The sequence below is a fragment of the Camarhynchus parvulus genome, chromosome 8 (assembly GCF_901933205.1).
Source record: "Camarhynchus parvulus chromosome 8, STF_HiC, whole genome shotgun sequence".
In the NCBI taxonomy this organism is placed as follows: Eukaryota; Metazoa; Chordata; class Aves; order Passeriformes; family Thraupidae; genus Camarhynchus; species Camarhynchus parvulus.
Window position 1 is genome coordinate 15408041 of NC_044578.1, and position 21729 is coordinate 15429769.

The 21729-nt window shown below is 37.0% G+C and overlaps 1 protein-coding gene across 4 annotated transcripts; it reads right to left on the bottom strand.

Moving 5' to 3' along the window:
• Positions 1-20: 20 nt before the first annotated feature.
• On the bottom strand, positions 21-21729 carry KYAT3 (kynurenine aminotransferase 3). 4 transcript variants are annotated; one of them, XM_030953851.1, is made up of 15 exons: positions 21691-21714; positions 17319-17410; positions 15128-15262; positions 14130-14188; positions 12834-12978; positions 11800-11949; positions 10506-10592; positions 9063-9185; positions 8851-8971; positions 4882-4958; positions 4009-4098; positions 3251-3437; positions 2170-2243; positions 1661-1747; positions 21-309 (listed from the first exon to the last, which is right to left on the bottom strand). In XM_030953851.1, exons 3-15 carry the CDS (start codon positions 15128-15130, stop codon positions 247-249), a joined length of 1266 nt encoding a protein of 421 aa, XP_030809711.1. In that variant the 5' UTR covers positions 15131-15262; positions 17319-17410; positions 21691-21714; the 3' UTR covers positions 21-246. The 4 variants fall into 4 exon arrangements, with proteins under 4 accessions (XP_030809711.1, XP_030809709.1, XP_030809710.1 ...); XM_030953849.1 differs by lacking the exon at positions 15128-15262 and having other exon boundaries at positions 21691-21729; XM_030953850.1 differs by lacking the exons at positions 15128-15262; positions 21691-21714 and adding an exon at positions 19617-19664.

Genomic DNA, 21729 nt, shown 5'->3' on the forward strand with positions numbered 1-21729 from the left:
TGCACAGAAGTACATTGGGGTTTCTTTAAGAGAAAAGCAATTTATTTTTAAAAGACTGAAAATAACCTCTGAGTTGCATTACACATATTTCAGTAAATCCTTGTTTTAACTCCTCAGCAGGTATCAGTAAAAAGTTATTTACAATGTCATGTTAATTCTGTACTAAGTAATTTTTTCTTAAATTTCCAATTTAAAAAAACCCTACTATTAGATAGTTACACTATATGGAAGAAGTAATTAGAAAAATCAGTCTGCCTGTTTATTCCAGTTCTTCAGGATCACTTCAGCTGCATCGAGTGTGCTGTCTTTCTGCAAAACAAGAAACAACACTATTACTGCAAGTACTGAGTTCCTGAAAAGAGTCAGACATGATTATTTCATCTCAAATCAGTATTTGGTTGCTTCAGCTGCATCCTGTAAATATCTTTTCAGCTAGTTTTTCATTGACAGTTGTTAGGTACAAATCTGGACAATACAAAGAATTCAATGCTGATTCCTTGAAAACATTTATTAGATATATTTAAAAGATACCATCTCAGTATTCATTTAATGAAAGCAATACTTACATAAATTCATGGCATTTAATGAAAGCAATACTTACATAAATTCATGGCATTAATGCAGTGATGTAACTTAGCAGCTCTGGTTTGGAGACATGCTAGCACACTTTCCTAATCCCTGTGAGTACAGTTGGGATTTTTCAAACTCCTTGCAACCAGGTTATGCTGTAAACGACTTAAACATAATCCCTCCAAACTGTGTAGCTTGGCTCCAGCCTGGTGAGTCACAGAGGCAGTCTAACTTGAAACCATTAGTGCTGTTAATCAGGCACAGGTACAACCAGTAACTTCATCCTGCTTGTTACTGGCTCAGTTTATACCACAGACTTTACACTTCATCAGAAGAAGTAAGTAACACAAGGAGAACCTCCCCTTCATTAGTGTTTCAGGCTAAAGCTCTGATCTTTACACAGAACAGCTCAGGATTTGCACATGTTCCATTGTGCTGACTCTGTTACAGAACAATTGGGAAACATCTTAGGGCTTTGGGCTAATCAAAGTTTACATACCTGTCCCCAAAGTCTTTCAGCCTTTCAAGAACAGACTTAACGGGGGGAAGAATATGTGCAAAGAAGGTGCTCACAAAATGGCAAAAATCAGCCAATTCACAAAAAATCATGTTTTCTTTTGTAATTTGGAGCTCATGTGAAAGTCTGTGTGTTTTCAGGTAAGTGAGCTAAATTTGAAGGTGACCTCTTCACTGTTTTTGTTGTTGGACACTGAATGGACATAGGGCACACACTCTGCTATACAGTTATTCTCTGCTCTGGATTATGGGTATCACATTAATTGATAGCTTACCTGTCTCAATAATTTTCACTATCATCACTGGTCAAGAATGTTTTTAAAAATCAATACAATAAGCTTAAAAGGGCTACCCATCCAGTTATTTTCTGCCAGTTGCCCTTCCTGGCCATGCCACCTACACTGATGGTGTAAAATCCCTCAGCAAAAAGACAACTGAAGATACTTTGTGCTGAATTTTACATCAAACTAACTTTATGTTCCTAAAAGCTTTCAATACAAGAGATCCTGGGAAAAATGTAAGTCAGTCTCTTGCAGATTCCTGTACTGCATTGATTTTCAGGACACAAGCTTACCTTAATGAAGCAAAAACGTATGTACTTTTCAAACTGTTTCTTTGTCTCAAGAGCACAGAATGCTGAAAGAGGAATTGCTGACAGCTTCTGAAACATAAAACAGAAATAGCATTTGCTTATTTAAATGTGTATAAGAAATCTGGTTTAAGCATGACGATTTTACTATTCTGTTTCTGGAACTCTCCCAACACATGAGGGAAGTTCAGTTTTGTATGCACTAGCTAGGCTTGTACTAAATTCAAATCACTTTTCTTAGGCAAAATATTTCAAAGGTACTTTTGTACAACTAACACTTAAACTTCCTGAAAGAAAAGTGCTGGGATGTAGCACAAACCTACAGTGTAAATTTTCAACATACTTACGATATTTTAGTCACACTATTATCAGCAACACCAAATAATATTTTGAATGGAACAGCTCTACTACATTATTTAATAACTACAGTTGCACTGCTCTTGCTTTCACTAGAAAAGCATTCCTAAAACTAGAGTATGACTAAGACATCTTACCTTAGATGCTATCATCCATTTGACAAATTTATAATCATAAGGTTGTTTCTCATCTACATCAGAGAGATCCACATCTAAATGTAAAACAAATATGTTGTAAGATTTCCTAGACTCCAATGGGAAGGCATTCATTAACAGCATTTTATTACAGTTAATACTTAAGAATGAAGTTTATGTTTTATTTTAATATATAATTTTTAAATTATAGTCTAAGACGTAAAATAGGCCAACGGATTGAACCTTTTCCTTCTGATCTGAGCACTTGTTTTGTGTCCAAAGCAAATTCAGACATGTAGCTTGGAAGAAAGCCATGTAATAAGTCCAAGAAGTCCTGAAGTCTGGGCTATTGGGGAATCAGGGCTATGGAGGGTACTGAAGAGTGCATTTATTGCATGGACAGCAAAAATCCCTGAAAATGCAGTTTTCTCATCTGTGAAACTGGGATACCTAAAACTTCCTGACACATGATTAAACTGTGATATCTTTCTGTGTTTAAACATTTCTGTCTAAATGACAAATGCCATTTAGACCAATTAGTGAAAAGATGTGGAACTAAAAGACCTTCCCCTGTGGGAATTCTTTCTCTGAAGCTACCATAGCCTGAATTTTCAAAAGGTTTGTGAATCTTGGCAGCATTCAGTGTTTAGAGATCAGAATGCTTCAAAGAGCCTTTAGGGTGTGACTTCAGATTAGGGAAAAAAAAAACCAAACCAGAAAAAAGACCAGAAAAAAGAAAACACAAATGGTATTAACTATTATCCAGGCGCTTGATTCTCATTCTCATAATCATAGATATTTTGAAAATAGGAATGTTTATCTACCTCCTTTATCCGCTCTAAAAACTTGTCAAAGCTTTGCAAAACATGGACAAGTTAGGATCACAAATGCTTTGCTGAAGCTCATAAAATCTACCTAACCAGCTAAGGTGAAACTGATAATGTCAATCCCAGTTAGTACTCCTGACAACTTTATGCGCACATATGGGTGCATATGAGATGAGAATATAGTTTAAAATGAAAGCTGAAATTTCTCATTAACCAAATTTACTTTCCACACACTCTTTAATAAACTTTATACTGACTTAATGTGGAAACATCAACAATCATGAAGTATCCTCCATCTGGAATGACAGGCTTTAGTCCAGCCCCTTTCAGTAGCTGAGCCATACGATCACGCTTGCTCTCCAGCTCTCGAGACAGGGAGTAAAAATAGCAGTCAGGGTCATCCATGCGCTTATAGTCCATCCAGAATGCTTGTGCCAAAGCCTCCTGGAAACACAGGGTAAAAGTACTCATTAACACTCAGTACCCTCACAGACACTCATTTCCTGCTGAAATCGTGGAATTTAGTTCAATCCTGGCCCATATTAAGCAAATCACCACACAAATTACACAAGATACGTCTGTAATCTGTCATTACTTTGTGCTGTGGCATCACCCAAAACACCCAATCTTTTGCTAGGCGCTAATCATACACTGAAGCCAGAGTTCTGGACACAAGGGTTTACAATCTGAATTGAAGTTAAATTAAATTGTTTGATAATAATGTACCATAGAATACTGGACACTAGTAGACAGAACTTTCATTTGCATTTGCTAGGAAACCATTAAGATTGTCGTGTTTTATGCAACACGTAGTTTATAGGTACAAAATGACAGAATCCACAAGAGTGATTTTTTTTCTAAATGTCTGGTGAGCTGATCAAATTTGTTTCCTCTTACACCCTAGAATATGTATTTTGACAACTAAAAATTCATTGTTGTGATTACTGTTTTATTACATGAGGCCAACAGCTTTCTTACACCAGAAAACAATCTCCTTTGCCCCATCTGTACCTACCTGTAATGGAGTTGGGCAAGTATAGAGTGTATTTTGGTGAACAACTTGCAAATGCTTAATCAGGTGCTCAGGACCAATGGACCAACCAAGCTACGGGAGGAAAGGGTGCATATATTACACTTAAGGGCAGTGGTGTTACTAAGAGGTAACAAATACCAAAAGTTAGCCAATGTCTCAAGTTTTTCTATTTTAATAATTTGTTTTGAAAAATTATTAAGAAAAAGCTGGTTTACACAAAGCTTAGTGTATGATTCCTTTGAAAATGGTAGATTTGAGACAAAAAAAATTTCCCTTATCCCTATCTCTCATAGGATACTGAGCAAACTTTTAACTCTTCATAAAACAAGGGTTAGAAATCCAACTGAACATTAATTAGAAATGTTATTTCTAATTTGTTTAGAACCTGTCCATCTCTTAAGCTCCTGTGTCAAAGCCAGTTTGAATATAAAACAAAAGCTCACTACTGCATAATATGTGCTGTGGTTCACTTTGAACACATGCTGATGAATACCTGGTAGTGAAAAATTTAGACTTTCTAATACATATTTAAAACTCAAGATGGGAAAACTGGGAAGTTAAAATATCATAATATCCATGTTTTCTCCAAGTATCTTTACTGATTTTCAACAAAACATAGTGTGGTGGTTTTTTTAGTAATTTATGCTCACAAGAGTTTATCAATTAAGAGACAAGAAGATAATTAAGACATGGGTGTTAAAGATAGGTAATTGCTCCAACTGAATGGTATTGTCACATTTTGGAGACATGAAGATTTGCCAGAAACTTTCAGAACACAGGTCATAAAACAGAGGTGTTGTTAGAGTAATAAATGCATTCTAGGTAATTTAACTCATTTATATTGATTCTTCTTACCTTCCAGCCAGTTACACTGTATGTTTTCCCAGCACTTCCTATAGTTACCGTTCTTTCCCACATACCTGGCAACGTAGCTGTACATAAAATAAAATTAATTTGGTACAGATGCAGTCACATATTCCATGTAATTTGAAGAACTGCACTGCCCCTAGCTAAGAGCTGTATGTTCATTGCAGCATCTTAAGCAAACAACAAGAATATTCGGAAATTATAGCAATTGTAACAAATGCAAAAGGATATATGGGCCAGTGCTTTTTAGCATGAAAAGAAGGTAAGGATTAATGAAAGGAGAAAGAAGAGACAGAAAATGAGAGGTACAGTTGAAAACTACATGTTAATTATCCTCAGCTAAAATGCACTAGTATCCATAAGAAAAATATCTAAGGCTATCCATTCACCCCAGGACAGATTGTTTCTGATGCCTGGTAATAGTACTATACACAACATTAACTTAGGCACTGCAACCCACTTTACTAGAATTGTCCAGTTCCGTGTCACTGGCTGTCTCAGACATCAGAAAAAGAAACTAATTACTAAGACTTCTAACCCAGAACCAAACAACAGAACACCAGAAAACTAGCAGAGTGAGTAAATAAATTATGCTGTATTGTACAATTTGAACAGGCCTGAGACTGACTGACAATAGCAGTTAGCCAAAATGTCTGCAAGGATTAAGGGACTCACAGAGGCCTGTCTCTGTCTTTGCACTTGTATCTGATAGGAGACCAAAATCCTTTTTTTCCCTTTCCAAGGAGATAAGAGAGCAAAGGTCTCTTCCTGTAGTTTGCATTTTTTTTTTCTGTATACAGCTTCTGCAAAGTTCTGCTTGGACTCTAACTTAATTAATTTCAAGAGAAACAGACAAATCCAGACACACCTAAGTCTGAGACACAAAGTCAGTCAAGGTTGCAATTACAGTAGTCACCAACATCTGACTTCACCTCATTTGCATACTAGAACCACTACTAGTGAATCTGTCAGTTGTAAAATCTCCTCTCTAGCGAGACCAATGAACAAAGATCTTCCAAATTAAACCCCTGAATTTCACGAGGAAGTTTTTGCGGCAGTTATCGGCATTAGACATGGCATAAGCCTTTCATGTATTGCAATTTTTTGAGCAAACTTACCAAGAAGAGAAACCAAACAGTATGAAAGAAACTGATTTTTCTATTAGCCTACCCATACTCAACTACTCTGTGACCTTGAAAAGAAAAAGTTTGAACAGACGTATCTTCTACCAAGCTAGGCCAACAGTAGAGATCACTTCCTAGAGGCACCCAAACTAGCTCTCACAGACTGCAAAAAGAATTGCCTTTCAAAGCTAATGGCCTCTAGCAAGCCTGTTTTGCCACATAGTCACAGGAATTCAACCTTGGAGATAGAATGCGACAGCTTTTCAAACAATAGCAGCATTACAAAGACACAGAGAAAGAAGCAGCTCCATTGCTGTTCCAAACAAGTTTTAAATAGAGAGGGAAATTTCCCCGTGGCAACCATATATGACATCATATGACACCATAACCAAGTCTGACTACAATTTAAAAACTAATGAAGTGCACCTAACATGTAATAAGCCTGTTACCTGGGATAGTACTCAGCTTGTTGAGTGGTTTGCTCAGAATCCTCAGTTATGAGGTGCAATCTCTAAATCTGTCAGTGCAACCCTAATCATTATGCAGAGGAAGTCTACATTTTCACAGAAGTCAGATAATGGGAAACATGATGAAGTGTTATATGCTACAGAAAACTGCTTCAGTGACAGCACAAAGACTGTACTAATTTTATGAGCTGTGGCTAGCAACCCCTGCTAAATTGTATGAAGGAACAACTATCAGATCCTGTAAATTGATGCAATATCCATTTTGTATCTCTCACCAAAAAAAAGTGTCACTGCATTGGATAGAATATGTAGAGGTTATTATGGAAACACAAGAGTTTATAAATAAACAACACACTCATTTTTATTGTATTATTTTTGTAGACTTAAAAGTAATAAGGAATAGGAGAAACTTAAGTAAAAAAAGAGCAGAGTCTGTTTCTTTTACTGAAATAATGTTATTGTTTACAGTGTTACCCTGAAAGTTCTAGAGTACTTTTAACGCTAAAGTTAAAGATGATCTCATGGGATCTGTTAGAGGATCCATACCTAAACCTAGCTGACTATCTTTCTGGGATTTAATTTGCATTTTCTTTATACAGTACTTTTACATTTTATGCTAAATTACAGAATCCCTTTGGTTGGTGCAATGTTTTGGTTTGAAGCGTTAAGGTGCTGATGACAATGGAGATACTGCATCTTAAGAATTCACCACCTGTCCATAAGATGAAGTGTAGCTGACAATGTGTCTGGACCTGCTCCTGTTGAAAAGGAAAAGGGATTACCTTACACCACAGAGAGATTTTGATTCTGAAGACAGTCTTGCATGAAATGCTAAGGCCATGAAACACCTGCTAAGCCCACACAGAAATCTGTAATCTAACTGACTTGACTTTGCAGCTGAGACACATGATCAGTTACTGTTAGGTAACCTGTTAGATGCAGTGACTCAGATTACTATCACATTAATGTACCCAAAATGTTCTCCTTCTTCCATGTCTGAAGGTCTTTGAGACAGTATCACTATCAAGGCAACTACAACATGGAATTAGGTCACCCTCAAAACAGACTCACAGCCTATGCAAGGCCAATACAATCAATGTACTGCAGCTGGATGATCAGCAACTGTGCAGCTGAGCTAACAAGTATTGCAAGGTCATTTAGATATCATTTTCTTTCTATTACTCATAGATTCAATGTTCACAGTGATGTAGCCCCCACCTATGGATTTTATTGCCATTCTACAAATATGGAATTGAAGCCTAGAAGCAAAGTTATTCAGCATTCAACCAGTGGCAGAGCTAGGGAAAAAGGTAAGTCTTTTCAGGTCTAATTTATACTTAAGTGTCTTGATTTCATTGTTTAATCTTAACTATATGCCTCTATTGCACACGACTGAAATGTGCCTTCAGTACAACAATAAGTACATCAGAACAGGTAGTTCATGCAAGATGCTACCATCAGAAACAAAGTATCTGTACATATGAGAAGGAAGTTTTGGACTTTTCAAATACATCAGCAGAGCGAACCCAAGGCTGCCAGATTAGAAATTTTCACAGAAATACATAGCTGTAGCATTATAGAACTGGAAAAGGAGTTCAGTAACGTGCACTAGGTTAAATTGTTCTGAGGCAGTGGAAGTGATTCCACTAACTTCAGTGAAACTTGGATTAAGTAAAACAAGAGGATCAAGAACCTGGCATCATTATTTGTTTTTCCAGTTTGTTCTTGCAATTTTGCTTTACCCCTGTAACAACACTACCTGAAGATTTAACAAGCTTTCATACTGCACTTGCAGGACTTACTCCACTGAATTCAATATCTAGTATTTAATCCTGTCTCCATCTTTGGGAGGGACAGTGCTCATGCACTATCTCCACAATGAACTTTATACTATTTTTTAGTTTTCTATAATTAGTGGAGCAAAAATAATTGTGTTCCTCATTGTCCATTTCCCTCATTATCTCTACAAAGCTTTGAGAAGAAAGTTCTAATTCCTGTTCCTTCTATTAGTTCTTCAGCAAAGCACTGTCTAATATACATAGAGTAACAGCAACTATACTTGTCATGGCCGACAGAGTAACTGAATAAGGATGGTAAATTCATATGATCATAACTGACTTACAAACATCAGTCCCACTGGTTTCTATGGATATCTGCTCCAAAGTCACTTAAGAGCTTTGGAAATTCTATTTGGAAATTATTTAAAATAATTTTTAGAAAAGAGAGAGGATCTCCTCCTTAGAGCCTAAACATTGAAAAATTTCAAAGCTTGAAGTATGAGCTTCTTCCAGCAAGCATTATCCTTGGGAGGCAAGTTCACAGCATCATTCCACAACTACTTCTAAGATGCCACAAAAAATCAGTACCTATTTTAATGTGTTTATTCCCTTTATACACCAGCCATTCATACACCTCATCACTGATGCACAGGGTGTCATGTTTAATACAGAGATCAGCTATTACTTGGAGCTCTTCCAGGGTAAAAACCTGGGATATAGGAAAAGTAAAGGAAAATACATTAATCACAGTATTTAAGGCATTCTTTGAAATTAAAGTGGTGTTAAAGCAGGACTCTTACCTTGCCTATCGGGTTGTGTGGAGTATTTAGAATAATTGCTTTTGTTTTAGAATTAAATTTATTTGCAAGTTCAGCAGGATCTAAGACCCAATCAGCACTAGATGCAGTATTTCCATCCTTTTTCTAAAAAAGAAAAACAACCCACAATAAATTTATATGTGACTTTAATACATGTTGCAGCCTAAAGAAACCTGCTGAACTTTTCACCCTCAAACACTTTCATAACCATATGTGACAACCTATCCAATCTGTCTTGCTCACCTAAGAGAAGGCTGTTCTAGGAACAGGTAAACTATTGTGACAGTGGCTGTCCTCCTCTGGCCACTGTCTGTCTTAAAGCCCCTGCAGGAATTGGTTTCCAGGATCTTGTTGCACACATGCTGATTATTACAGTGTGTAGTGCAGCCACATGGCAGGAGAGTTTACAGACTTGCCAGACAGTAGAGCAAGTGTGTGCTTGCTTGACTGAAAAGACTGATCACCACTGGGGATTCAAGGTCTTTTCCTCCTCCTTAAACTAATGAAAATGGCCAAAGAGCTAAAAATCTGCACTACTGAGTCTCTGGAGTTTATATACTACACAATACAGCTATCCCTGAGGTATTACAAATGGCTAAGGAGTTTGGGCCAGTTGGTACAGAGAACACAGAGCATGGCCACACTACCCTTGTGGCACCTGCAATGACTGGGAGAGGGCCAGACCAAAAACAAGGGTGTGAAACAGAAAATGCTTGGAGGTGCCCTGTCATTTGAAACATCCCTGGAAGACAGACTTCCACCTACTCCCACTGCAGTCCTAGAGGCTTTGTCACTATGTGTTGCTCTGATTTCATGGTGTTCCTGCAGCAGTGCTGCCCAAAGAGCCCCTCAGCAAGGCTGCCAGTTGCACAAGGCACAGTTGGCATACAGAACAATCCTTGCAAGCTGTGGGCATAATGCCAGCAGTACCAATTTGACAATTAACCTATAGCCTATTTAACAATAAAGGAAACAGTAATTCTGTATGTATAGCAAATACATCTACTACATGATCAGTCCTTACTTAGCAAGCATATTTTGGAAAATAAATTGTATTCTGTGATTGTAGGAATTGCTGTAGGGATCAGGAACCAAACCTTTTGAAAATCAACTGACAGAGAAATTGCACTGATACATGGATCCCCTTCCATAATTTGCACTGAAAACTGAAGACAGTTTTATCAGCTTTCAGAATGTACTAATTAAAGCAAATAAGAAACATTGTCACATCTTCTCCAACACTAATAAAATATTCTCTTTTGGATTATCATTGTCTCAGACTTACACTCTAGCAAGCTATCTCATTTTTATGTAATTTGACATAATGAAAACGATACAGAAAAGCATCATATAGGTGTTCAGCAAACTGTATTGAACATGGATGAGAAACTTTATATAATTAGTAATTTTTTAAAAGTTACTCACACATCTTAGTGGGATAAAAACAGGTTTTGCACCCGCCATCTTTACCATTGGCTCATAGCAGTCATAAAATGGCTCTATTATTATTACCTGAAATGACAATCATCAGTATCAGAAACAAAGAGTTTACTGTGCATGACACCATCCTATTTCTACATTTACCTTGGTGCCACAGGTTGATAATGTTTCTGGCACTCCAGGTTTAATGTTATAACACTGCAGAATATTCCTCCTTTTAGAGTACAATACAACAATGCCCTCAGGCTAAGTATGATAAGCACCACTCATTTTTGACAACACACAGAGGCTGTTTTTCTAGTTACACATTACAGCTATTGAGTTCTAATAATAAGAATGTTTGAGACCTATACACAGATTTGAAGGTACAAGGTAAAGATGGGAAATAGCAATGGTAAATTACTGAACCACAGCAGAGCTGCTCTAATTATGCCCATGAAATTCCAGGATTTCCAAGTGTCTAGAAATCTCAGAAGAACAGTTAAGCCTTCAAATTTTATCAGACAATAATTCTCAGGTAAAGAAAGAGAAAAAACTCAAGAAAAACTGCACAGAGGCTAGACAATAGGAAAACAAAACAAACAAGAGAAAACCACCAAAAGCAAAGGCTTATAGAACTATTCCAAACAAAAGAGAAGTGACTATCAGAGCAACAGAAAAGCAAGATGAGAATACAATATACAAGTGAAATGAATGAAACACTGAAAGCAAAATACACAACAACACAAAAAGGTTTTATCCACTACGGATACAAATATTTCTGTAAAATAACTTTTTATTTCATTGTCAAAAAGGCAGACATCAGTAATAGTGAAGAGCTGAGCCATCACAGCTAGTACAGTAACTTACTAACTAAGCTTTTCTGCGCCCAATGTTGCCACCATGCAGTGGCCCAAAACAGAACTTGATACATAATGGTTACCCAAACACCAACAATTCTTTGTGCCCTCTGTGGCAGACAACATCCCACATGTTTTCTCAAATAAGAAATCAGTGTGTATTGTGTCACCTAACAGTAACAGTGATAAATAAACTACCACAGATGCCCTAAGAGTGAAAAAAGGTGTTTGTAAATTGATGACTGATAGGAAGACATCCAAAGTATAGTCTCATAATCACAGCTTCTGAAACTGTAAGTCAGATGTACAACTAAAAAATCAAACCAATAGGGACAGAAAGAAGCCCCAACATTAACTTATATTTAGAAGTAGACAAATAAGAAAAAGAGAAAGATTCTTATGTCTGTGAGTATATGTGAATATTTCCAGTAAAAACTTACTTCATCTCCCTCTTCTATTAGTGCCTGTATTGTACTAAAGAGAGATCCATAAGCTCCCACAGTCACCAGGATATCTGTGAGAGGATCAATCTTTCTTCCACAAACTTTCTCATAGACTTGAGACAAGGCTTTCACCAGTGATGGATGTCCCTGTTCAAAACAAAAAGAAAGTAACTGATTGGAGCGTGCCTGACAATGTACAAAGCCTGTGTTTGGGCTCTTTTCTACGTGTATCAAACTATTACATTTTGAAATAGAAAAATACAACATTAGCCCTCAGTGTTAATGGTTGCTAACAGGTAACAGGGTTTAAAGTTTTTGCACTCTAGAAAAGAAAAGCTTGTTTTCAATTTATTTGTATCTACTCAGAAATTTTTTTTCTATCTGGTGCTTTTCAATTTCTTTGATATTATCACATCTCAGAGTAGGTCCAGATAGCCTGTAGCCTAGCTAGGACAAGAGACAGAAGGAGAGAAGGGAATACTCTGACACCAATTCACCCTCACCTCCTCTTGAGTCTCTTTCAGCTCCTTCTGTTTCCTCTCTTATCTTTCAACTAAAAGTATTTGGTGCAAGGAAAATCTTTTGTTGTATTTATAATTGCTGATAAATAGCACTTGTGATCAAAATATTGATTCATATAGTCACATCCCAAATCACAGAGTACCATTCACCATTTGTGTCCCCTCCAGGGACATGGCAGCAATACCAAGTATTTCTTTCTCATTCTCCCATTGTACTGTCTGATTCATGTTCCCACTGACTAAAGTCAGAGGTACATAACCTACACTCTTTAAACTGAATCAACTCCTCAGAGACCTCCCAGACGTGCTCTCCCATTCTGCTCTTGCTGAAGGGTTCTGCCTCGAAGAAGCCGACACAGAGGATGTTCATTAGTAACAGACAAAGCTACTAGATGAACTTAATTTGCAACATAAGACTATGATCTATAGATAAAACTAATTTAAAGTCAACTTTTTTCGCTGTGGCACATTTTCCACTGAACTTGGGTCCTGGAGTTCCACAATACTTACAAAGCCTCGGGTGTACTGGTTCAGTCTGTCAACTGCTGCTACCTTTGCCAGCTCTTCTTTAACATAGCTAGGAGGGGATATATCAGGAAGGCCTTGACCAAGATTAACAATTGAGGGATCTGCTGCCACTTTTGTAAATTCAACCCTGGAGGGAAAAATATCTTAAAGTTAACATAGCAGATAAAATTATCTTTTTATTCATTAGCATTAGAAGGCAAAACAAAAATATTTCAGTTTGCCAAATTTCCACCAATGGGAACAGGTTTAAGTAGAATGGAGAGCTGAGGGCTGAAATAATGTGATCACAGGAGTCAGAGGGCACCCAAGGAATGGTTGATGTTCTGCATCCATTGAATACATGCAGAAATTGAATACCAGGCACATTAAATGTCCTGAAGATTAAGCTCAATCAATTGAAGGTGTCATTTAAACTACCCAGTCACCTCAGAGTGCTATAATGTTTTTAAGTAATTTTAGTCAACAGACTGTTTCAGGTTGCCTATTAACTGTTTTTATAGCCTGCAGGATCCTTGAACAATTTTTCCTTCCTCCCTTCTCAGGTCAGCTTTACATTTTACTCTTTCCTCCCTACTGAAATGTTAACAAGATTTTAAAAACAAATCAAAACAACCTTCTCTCCATCATAACCCTCCCACAGAGCATCACAGTCCTGTCAAAAATGAATACAAATTGCCAAAAATTAGCTTGAGGCTGAATAACCAAAACACGTTGTGTATATGTACATACAACTAATGCAACAAATACAACTAAGGTAAGCCCAAAATAGTCTTTTCACCAACTAAGAAAATTCCATATTTATCAGTGATGGCAATATTGCTTTAAGACCAATTTAATACCTAGGAAAAGATGTATTAAAAATAATGAGCCAAATTATAAAACAAGTATAATGGCTTATTACAAAACAAGTATAATGGCTTTAATAAAAAACTGACTTGTTTGGTAAACACAAATCAGGTGTAATTGAAACACAATATTCAACAGAATTAACATTTACATTTGAAAATCAGCTATACTACCATGCCCATGAGTTATATTTGTCTTATATGATTTAATAGATGAAGAGAAGCCCAAGCCTGATATTTAAAGCTCAAAAATAAAAATTAATCACACCTTTAATTGAATTTCATTCCCTGCTTCTAAACAGGTGCTGAATATATTCCAGCAGGGATAGCAACTGCCATGTATCTTATTGTTAGCAATAATTATCTTTTTGGAAAGAAAATACATCAGCCAAGGACATTTTCTGAAATTTGCAGATATTTTCCTCTTACTTACCACACATTGCTATCAAGGCCTTCAATTCGTCTTGTATTTTTGTGTCTGAAGGGCATTGTCTGCAAGATCAAAACATAGACAGAAGGGTTTTGTTAAGAAAGACAAAGTATGATATTGTTGGATTCAGCATGAAAACCCTCCCTCATGCTTTCTCAAATACACCATTGCCAGCTGAATTCAGTAGCTACACAGAATTACAGACATGTTCTTTCATTAAATCTTCCATAATAGCTTGAATTCAGACTAACAAGAAAATACAAAAAAATCTCCTAAATTCTCATTTGTCATTATCTAAATCCACTAAACTTTCAGCAAGGATGGAGGAGGGGCAAAATTTAGCTCAATAGCTTTAAAAGATGACCTTAAAAGAAAAAAATTACTGTACATACTTTCTTTTTCCTTTCTATGACATGCTAACAGCTTAAAGATTATGCTATTTCTAGTCCAATTCCTGCTCAATCCAGTTTGGAGAGTATGCATTTGCAATGTAATTTTATTTGTTAAATTGATGAGTAAGAAAAAAATAGCAAAGACATTTCAATTTTTATTCAGATTTTTAAGCCTTTAAGTATCTACCTTAGAGCACAGCAAAACCACAACAAAATATGGGTTTTTTAATGTATTCAGACCGTAAATTAAGGTATTGGAAAACTTCCGTAAAATAGGTTTGTAATAACTACTCTATATGCAGGCAGAGAAAAACCTACTGATGGTTGTGGTATTCTTAAGCTACAACTAGAAAGAAAGTTAGGAAAAATAAACCCAAATTTATTTCTATGTGCAAACAAAAAAAAATGCAAGTTCATATCTATCTTTGCAACTAGCTTGATACCAGAGAAAAAACTACATAGTCACTCAGTACTCCAGACACTCCTGTTTCTTTGAGTCAAACTACAGATTTTTAGCTACTTTTACCACTGCCAGCTATTGTTATTACCAGAAATATTCAAAAACCATATTCTAGCCAGCATACTCGGAGATGAAAATGTCTGCATTACCATTAGACTCAAGTTTCAACTTTGCATCCATAGAAATGACTCCAAGTAGATACAAGATGCACAGGGCAATGCTTGCACTCATCCTGCTTACAGTAATGAAGCCATCTCACGTGTTCTGATATGAAGAATGGGAAGCTATAAAATTAAACAGAATCTTCTGTGCACCTTTGTCTTCACAACAGATCTGATTCTCACCTCATTGTGTGATACAAACTCAAAGGAAACAAACACAGAACATCTTTTAGTTGTCCTCAGGAAGAAAACCTTTAAGATCACTAGACAGGTCAAGTCAAAATTCTTAACACAGAACAAGAGGGAGTTAAGGGAGAGTCCTGACTAGGTAATCTGTATTGAATTTGTTTAAAAACACACAAATAGTTTAGAAGATTAATCTGATTTTACAGTGTGTTTTGGTAAATATGATCAATGTTTGGCTGTACTTTAGAAATACAAACAACACAGGTAATACTTACACTAAGACACACACACGTCTTTTTTACATGCTAGGCCCCTTCTTGTAGAGGAGGGAATAAGACTCACCTCAAATCTTGCTAATTAACAATGACAATTCTGTATGCTGCCATGAGTAAATCTGTTCCATGCACTGCCTCTCCTTAAATTGTTTCAATTTGCTAAAAGCTAAAGGCTTATCAACTGCAGGACTTTTGTAATTAACTATAATGTAAATCTTAACTGCATTGAGTAACCTTCCCTAGCTAAAAATGTATTGACAATAAAATAAGCCTTCACCTTACTGTTCCATACTACACAAGTTAAAATATATTTAACAATTCAAGTCTTTCTATTTCTTTCTTTCTTATGTCTTGGAACTAGTTTTAAAACAGAACAGCAGGACTTGCATTAGTTTTCAGGTTTTCACAGATTCAGATTACAGTGGTGTTCGGGTCAACCTCACTACTTTGGGGAAGCCAACTAATTAACTGAGATTTTAAAATGAAACGTTCATTGGCATTCTTTTTCCAGAAGGTCATGACAAATCTTAAGAATCTTTTTTCTTTCAGCCCAGTTACGTCATCACCTGATAATCTCCAATCCATTTCTAGGTGCAGGGCTAGGGTTTCCAGGAGTTAAAGATGGGTGTTAAGCAGGAGACTCAGGTCTTCATCAAGCTCTAACTGACCTCCTACTTTCCCTAACACCCTCTAACAAGGGAAACATCTGATAGAAACCCAGGTGCTGCTTGTATTTATCTTCTTCTTAATTCAGAGAAACTTGTAATGAAATTGAATGTCAGTAAGTTTAATGATGTTGGAAGCAGACACTCTGACACGGTACATAAATAAATTGTAGAATACACTGTAAAGAGCTACAACTTAAGCCAATATCTTAAAAAAAAACAACCAGTATTAAATTTGAGGACATTTAATGAATATCCAACTCAATTAAAGAGAATATAAATACATCTAGCATATGAAAAACTGACTCAGGCAAAAGCTGACCTACAAAGTGGCTTGCACTTCTCATACGGGCAAAATATGTTGCAACTTTCCAGTATAATGACTCAGCATCTGTTTTGAAGGATCTGTCATGTGCCTTAGTTGACCCAATTTGTTGACTAGATGAAGTGGGAACGCCATTTAAATTCCAGTGTTCTCTATGGAATGCAGAGTGTCATATCCAGCTGCCTGCCATGTTGCAAAGCTGTTTTCTCTGAACATAACTGGAAGACTTAAAATGAAGTTACACAATCTTATAAGCAGTTAAGCTGGGAAACTGAAAAAAATCTATATAAAATTAAGGTACTTATAGACCCCTTGCTGTTGCAGCATTAAGAAGCAACATTATTGTCATATCATTAAAGGAAAAGTGAGATAAAAATAAATAAAATTACTTACAAAAAGCCTGTGATAAAGCTGAGATTGAACCTGTCTCCTGTATCTCAGGCTTCTGTCTAAAAGCTAGGGAATCTTTCTGGTGTGATATATGATAGATGTGACTTTAAAGACTGAAAAGGCTGCACAAAGCAATAATCACCAAATTCTGTTACACTAGTCTGGTTAATATTTGACTGATTCAAATATCTTATTTTGTTCTTGACAGTAAATGTTTCTTTATCTATAACAAGAAATAAACCACAGCTAAAGCATATATATTTGCAAAATTAGTGCATCTCTAAAACATTGCTTGAAATATGAAATCGTTTTCTCAATGGAACTGAAGGAATACTTACTGCAGAGGTGGAATGTTTGATGGATCTGGAAAGCAAATCTGTTCTTAGCTTAATGCCACGGCAACAGAAGTTTCGTGAAGCAAGAAACATGCCTGCATAATAAATAAGTGACCTGAAAAACCTTACTGATTCTAGGAAGGAGTTCCTACACAACACTAGGCAATTTTAAGATCCTCTCCTCTTCCCTCCAGTGATTTTGTTTCAATTAAGTGCTACTAAATGATTACCTTGTCACACTTGTAAGCATAGAGGATGAAACTCTCTAATTCTGGCTGAAAAATGTTTCTGAGTGTCATCTCAAAGGAAGATTTCCTTTATTTGACAACACTGATCTTCTTTTCTTTGAATAATAGCTAAGACTAAATGCAATTCAAGCTTCAAAGTCTCTGTTAGAATTCTTGTGAAAATGTGTTTGTGCAATAAAAATTGCTATTAAGATTGCTAATATACAATAGAAAAAGAGCCCAATTTTTTAAAAGTTACACTTCTTTAAAACTTGTCTCCATTTCCAGGTGTTTCAAATCAGGTATGCTGAAATCAGGATAATTAAGATGACCAATCACACTGGAGAGGGAGGCCTGTGAACTTTATGTAACTACAATAAGTTTTGTCACAGTGACTTGGCAAACATTAAATATCTCCCATGGCTGAAAACAGCTAGAAAAGACACTTTGTGTAGAGTAACATCATTCACAGACTGGAGAAAATGTGTCCTGTTAATTAATAACTATCAAAAAAGAAGTAAGAACTGGTACTTCATGCAACTATTTGCAGAAGATACTTTAAAACATATATGTTAGATTACATTGGCACAATGACTGAAATGTGTTAGACACGTGTAACCCACAAATCTAATGTCAGAAACACAGTAGCCACAGCAGTATAATTATTAACTTTGTTTTCCATCATTTAAGCATTAAAGGGTATATAACTTCTGTTTCCCTCCTGACTTTGCTACTTGAGAAGGGGCAGAGAACAAAAAAAGAAAAAAACTATACTATTTGCATTAGAAACACAGGAATGCTGTTGCCTCTTAAAACAATACTATCCGAGCCTCATGAACAGAAAGGAAACAGGTAAACCCATAGCACAGTGAAATATGATGTTTTCATTAAGAAGAATGCTTTTAGTCCAACAAGAAAGCGTTCTTTACACTTACTAACTAATAGAAAAGGCCAGTCAATGATGCCTCAATGTATAAGTTTTAAAAGTATGCTGATTTTGCCTTTCTCTTACTCCTGTGCTACAAACTCAGTCTCACTTCTGAAATTAGGGTCTTTCTCACACACCACTGAGTTGTGGCTAACTCAATTAGACCTTCAAAATAGCCCCATAATCCCACTGCATTTAGCAATTTGCAAGTAAACAATTTATTTTCATCTACAAGAAGAAACTCTGCTAGTCTGAGAATTAACAAAAGTAAACAGCAAGAAAATCTTTGACACTAGTCAGCAGATACTCTTAAAGACACAGAAGAAATACATATGCTTAAAAAGGACCAAAATCCATTTAAAGAGATTTGTAATAATACCACTTAGCATATTGAACATTATCTTTGCGAATAACTATGCAAAATCAAAAATATTATTAAGGTCTCTATTGCTCTCCTTGTCTAAGGTTACAAAAACTACTTGTGTAACATACTGATGCTATCTTAAAACATAACCATGACATTGGTGCTATTCCCCAGGGTCAGACCAAAGAGAGCACAACTCTTGCAGCCCACTGTGAACACTTGCAGTAGTTAGTTAGTGCAGTGAGACAAACATGTATATCTTTGCCTGTCTCATTTCGTATTGAGAAATAGAAAAATTAAACAAAAACCATGCAAGCCTTACATGCAGAACTAACTTGCAAGTAGGAGAAATTACTGACAGTTATAAATATTTCCAGCATTAGTGCCATGGTGGACCAAAAAACAGAACCAGTATTTGACACAAGGCAATCACACAAATCCATCACACTGCATGAACAGCAGCAGACCTGTGTAACTGTGGTGTGGTCAATCTCTGCAAGTGCCTAAGATATCTGAAGAAAAAATTATATCCACCTTTAATACCACAGAAATGTACAAACTGTGAAAACTTTATGAGGAACATAATGGAAACGACTTGGCTGAACAGCCTCAGTAAGAACAGGCACTGGCATGTAACACTTCTGCCACTGTTTCTATCTTTGTGACACTTTTCCACTGAAAACTGAACAGCATTTGTTCAGACTCAAGAGACAAGATTACTGGGCATTAAATGGAAAAGCCTCCTATAAAGTACTTTTATGACTTCTTTTATTTCTGAGTACCTCCACTTAGACTTCGAGGATTTAAAGGGAAAGGCCTCCTTAATATAACCAGATACTCTCCCACACACTGATCTGAAAAAAAAAGAAAAAAAAAAGGCAAGGCCTACTCCTACTCTTTTTTTCCAAACACACACATTCCCAGTATAATTTTATATGACATGTTAAGACATACTACAGGCTCAAGAGAATGATTTCCTGTTACTTTTATCATGAATGCACTCTCAACTCTCACCCCATATATGTAAGTATGTGTAAGGCACATCAATGAGATGGTTTTTATTATCCTAAGCTGAGTTTTTATCATTGGGATACAAAGTTTCTTCCAGATGAGGGAAGTTACACACCAGGCAGCTAGAGAAGTACTGCAAACTCCATTTCAACCCTCTTCAAAATTTGTAAGGTTCTTCAAACACAGAAAATGCACTGATCTTTGTGGGGGAATTAAAAGGTAATATTAATTTCTTTCTTTGTCTTATTAATGTTTCTTTTTCCAATCTTGGAGTCAGACATCAGCATTTTGGCCAAGAGTCACGTCTGCTAAACCCAGAAATTAAATTAGGAATTCTTTTAATCCTATTCTAATTTTCAGTGCTCTGAAGCATTCATGTAGTCAGTCCTCCTGGGATTCAGGCTTGCATATCCATAGAGAAAACAGGAAAATTAACATGTTAGAGGAAAAGGGATAACAAATTACTACTCCTACAGCTTTCTATATTTTTAGGGGAGTGAGAAGCAAGCAAGGCTACCAGAAAGGTCAGTGCCATAAATGTTTTTTAGTGGGACTGGTAGCAACATTCTGGTTGCTAATTGGGTTGAAACTCAGGTTTGGTACTTAAACTAGGCTGGAAGATATAATTGGACTTGGTCATGGGAAATAGATGAATACATCTGTGTACTAACAATCATTTAGTTCATGCTGTGCTTTGTAACTGTTCCAGCATAGATACAATTTCTGAGCTGTAAGCTCTTCTGCTCCCTTCACAGCTGCCCAGCCTCCTGGTCATACAGTACCCTGACATTGGGATGCTGAACTTCTGGGGCATTTTTAAAAAGTTACAATTTTGTAATTAATTCATTTTTCTCCTTTGAAACAAAAGGCCAAATGCTGCTGTTCCTTCATTTTTGAGCTTCAGTTATTCCATCTCTAAAAAAACCATGTCACAGAGCTTGATCAACACTTGGTCAGACCCTTTAAGCTGCTGCATTTTTTCAGGTAACAAATAGTTTCATTTTAATGTGGAGCCTCAGTGACAAACATTACTACAAACACTGAAAGCCTGTCTGCCACCACAGTAATGTCATAATGAAAATATAATCCCTGTTATATTTGTCCTGGGCTCAATATTTTTTGGATACGCAAATCTGGAAGATGCTATACCTCAGCTAAATGCTATCAAGACTTTGAAGGACTGTTTCTTCTTATTGTCTAGAGGATGAAAGCCTTGGAGAAAGACAAGGTGCCATCTTACCAGTGGAGGGCTCTCCAGGACTTTTTTTCCTACCATCTACAGGCAATAGATGGCTTATTGAGCCAAGAGAACTGTTGCCAAAATCACTGTACTCAGGGAAGTTGGGCAAAGGCACTGAGCTTAAAACCTTTTCTATAAGAAAGACTTATCATAGCAGTCAAATTTTGTCATTTCTTCTTCTATAATCTACAAGGAATGGAGCAAATTGTGCGCGGAGAAATAAACTTTACCATACGGGTTAAGGAGGGGGATGAGGTTGTGGGGGTTTTTCTCACATTTTTTTTTCCGCTCGTAGAGCAGCTCTACCATGCAGCCACTCTGTGCTGCGCTTACGCTCCCACCCACACGTGTTCGCACCCGGCAGCACGGGGCTGGGGAGGCCGGAGCCTGCCGGGCACCGACGCCGCCCGCCCTCACCCACAGGCCCCTCGGTCAGAGCCGGGGTTCCCCGGGCCCGGCCCGGCCAACAAGCGGGACAACAAGCGCGGCCACCCCGAGCTCGGGCTGGAGCCGCCTCCCCCGCGTGCGCTCGGCAGAGAGAGGCCCCGAGGGCAGCGCCTCCGCCCCGGCCGGCGCCGCCACACTCGGACACTCGCCACACTCACCACCCCGACACCGCCTCCACCGCAATAGCTCCCCATGGG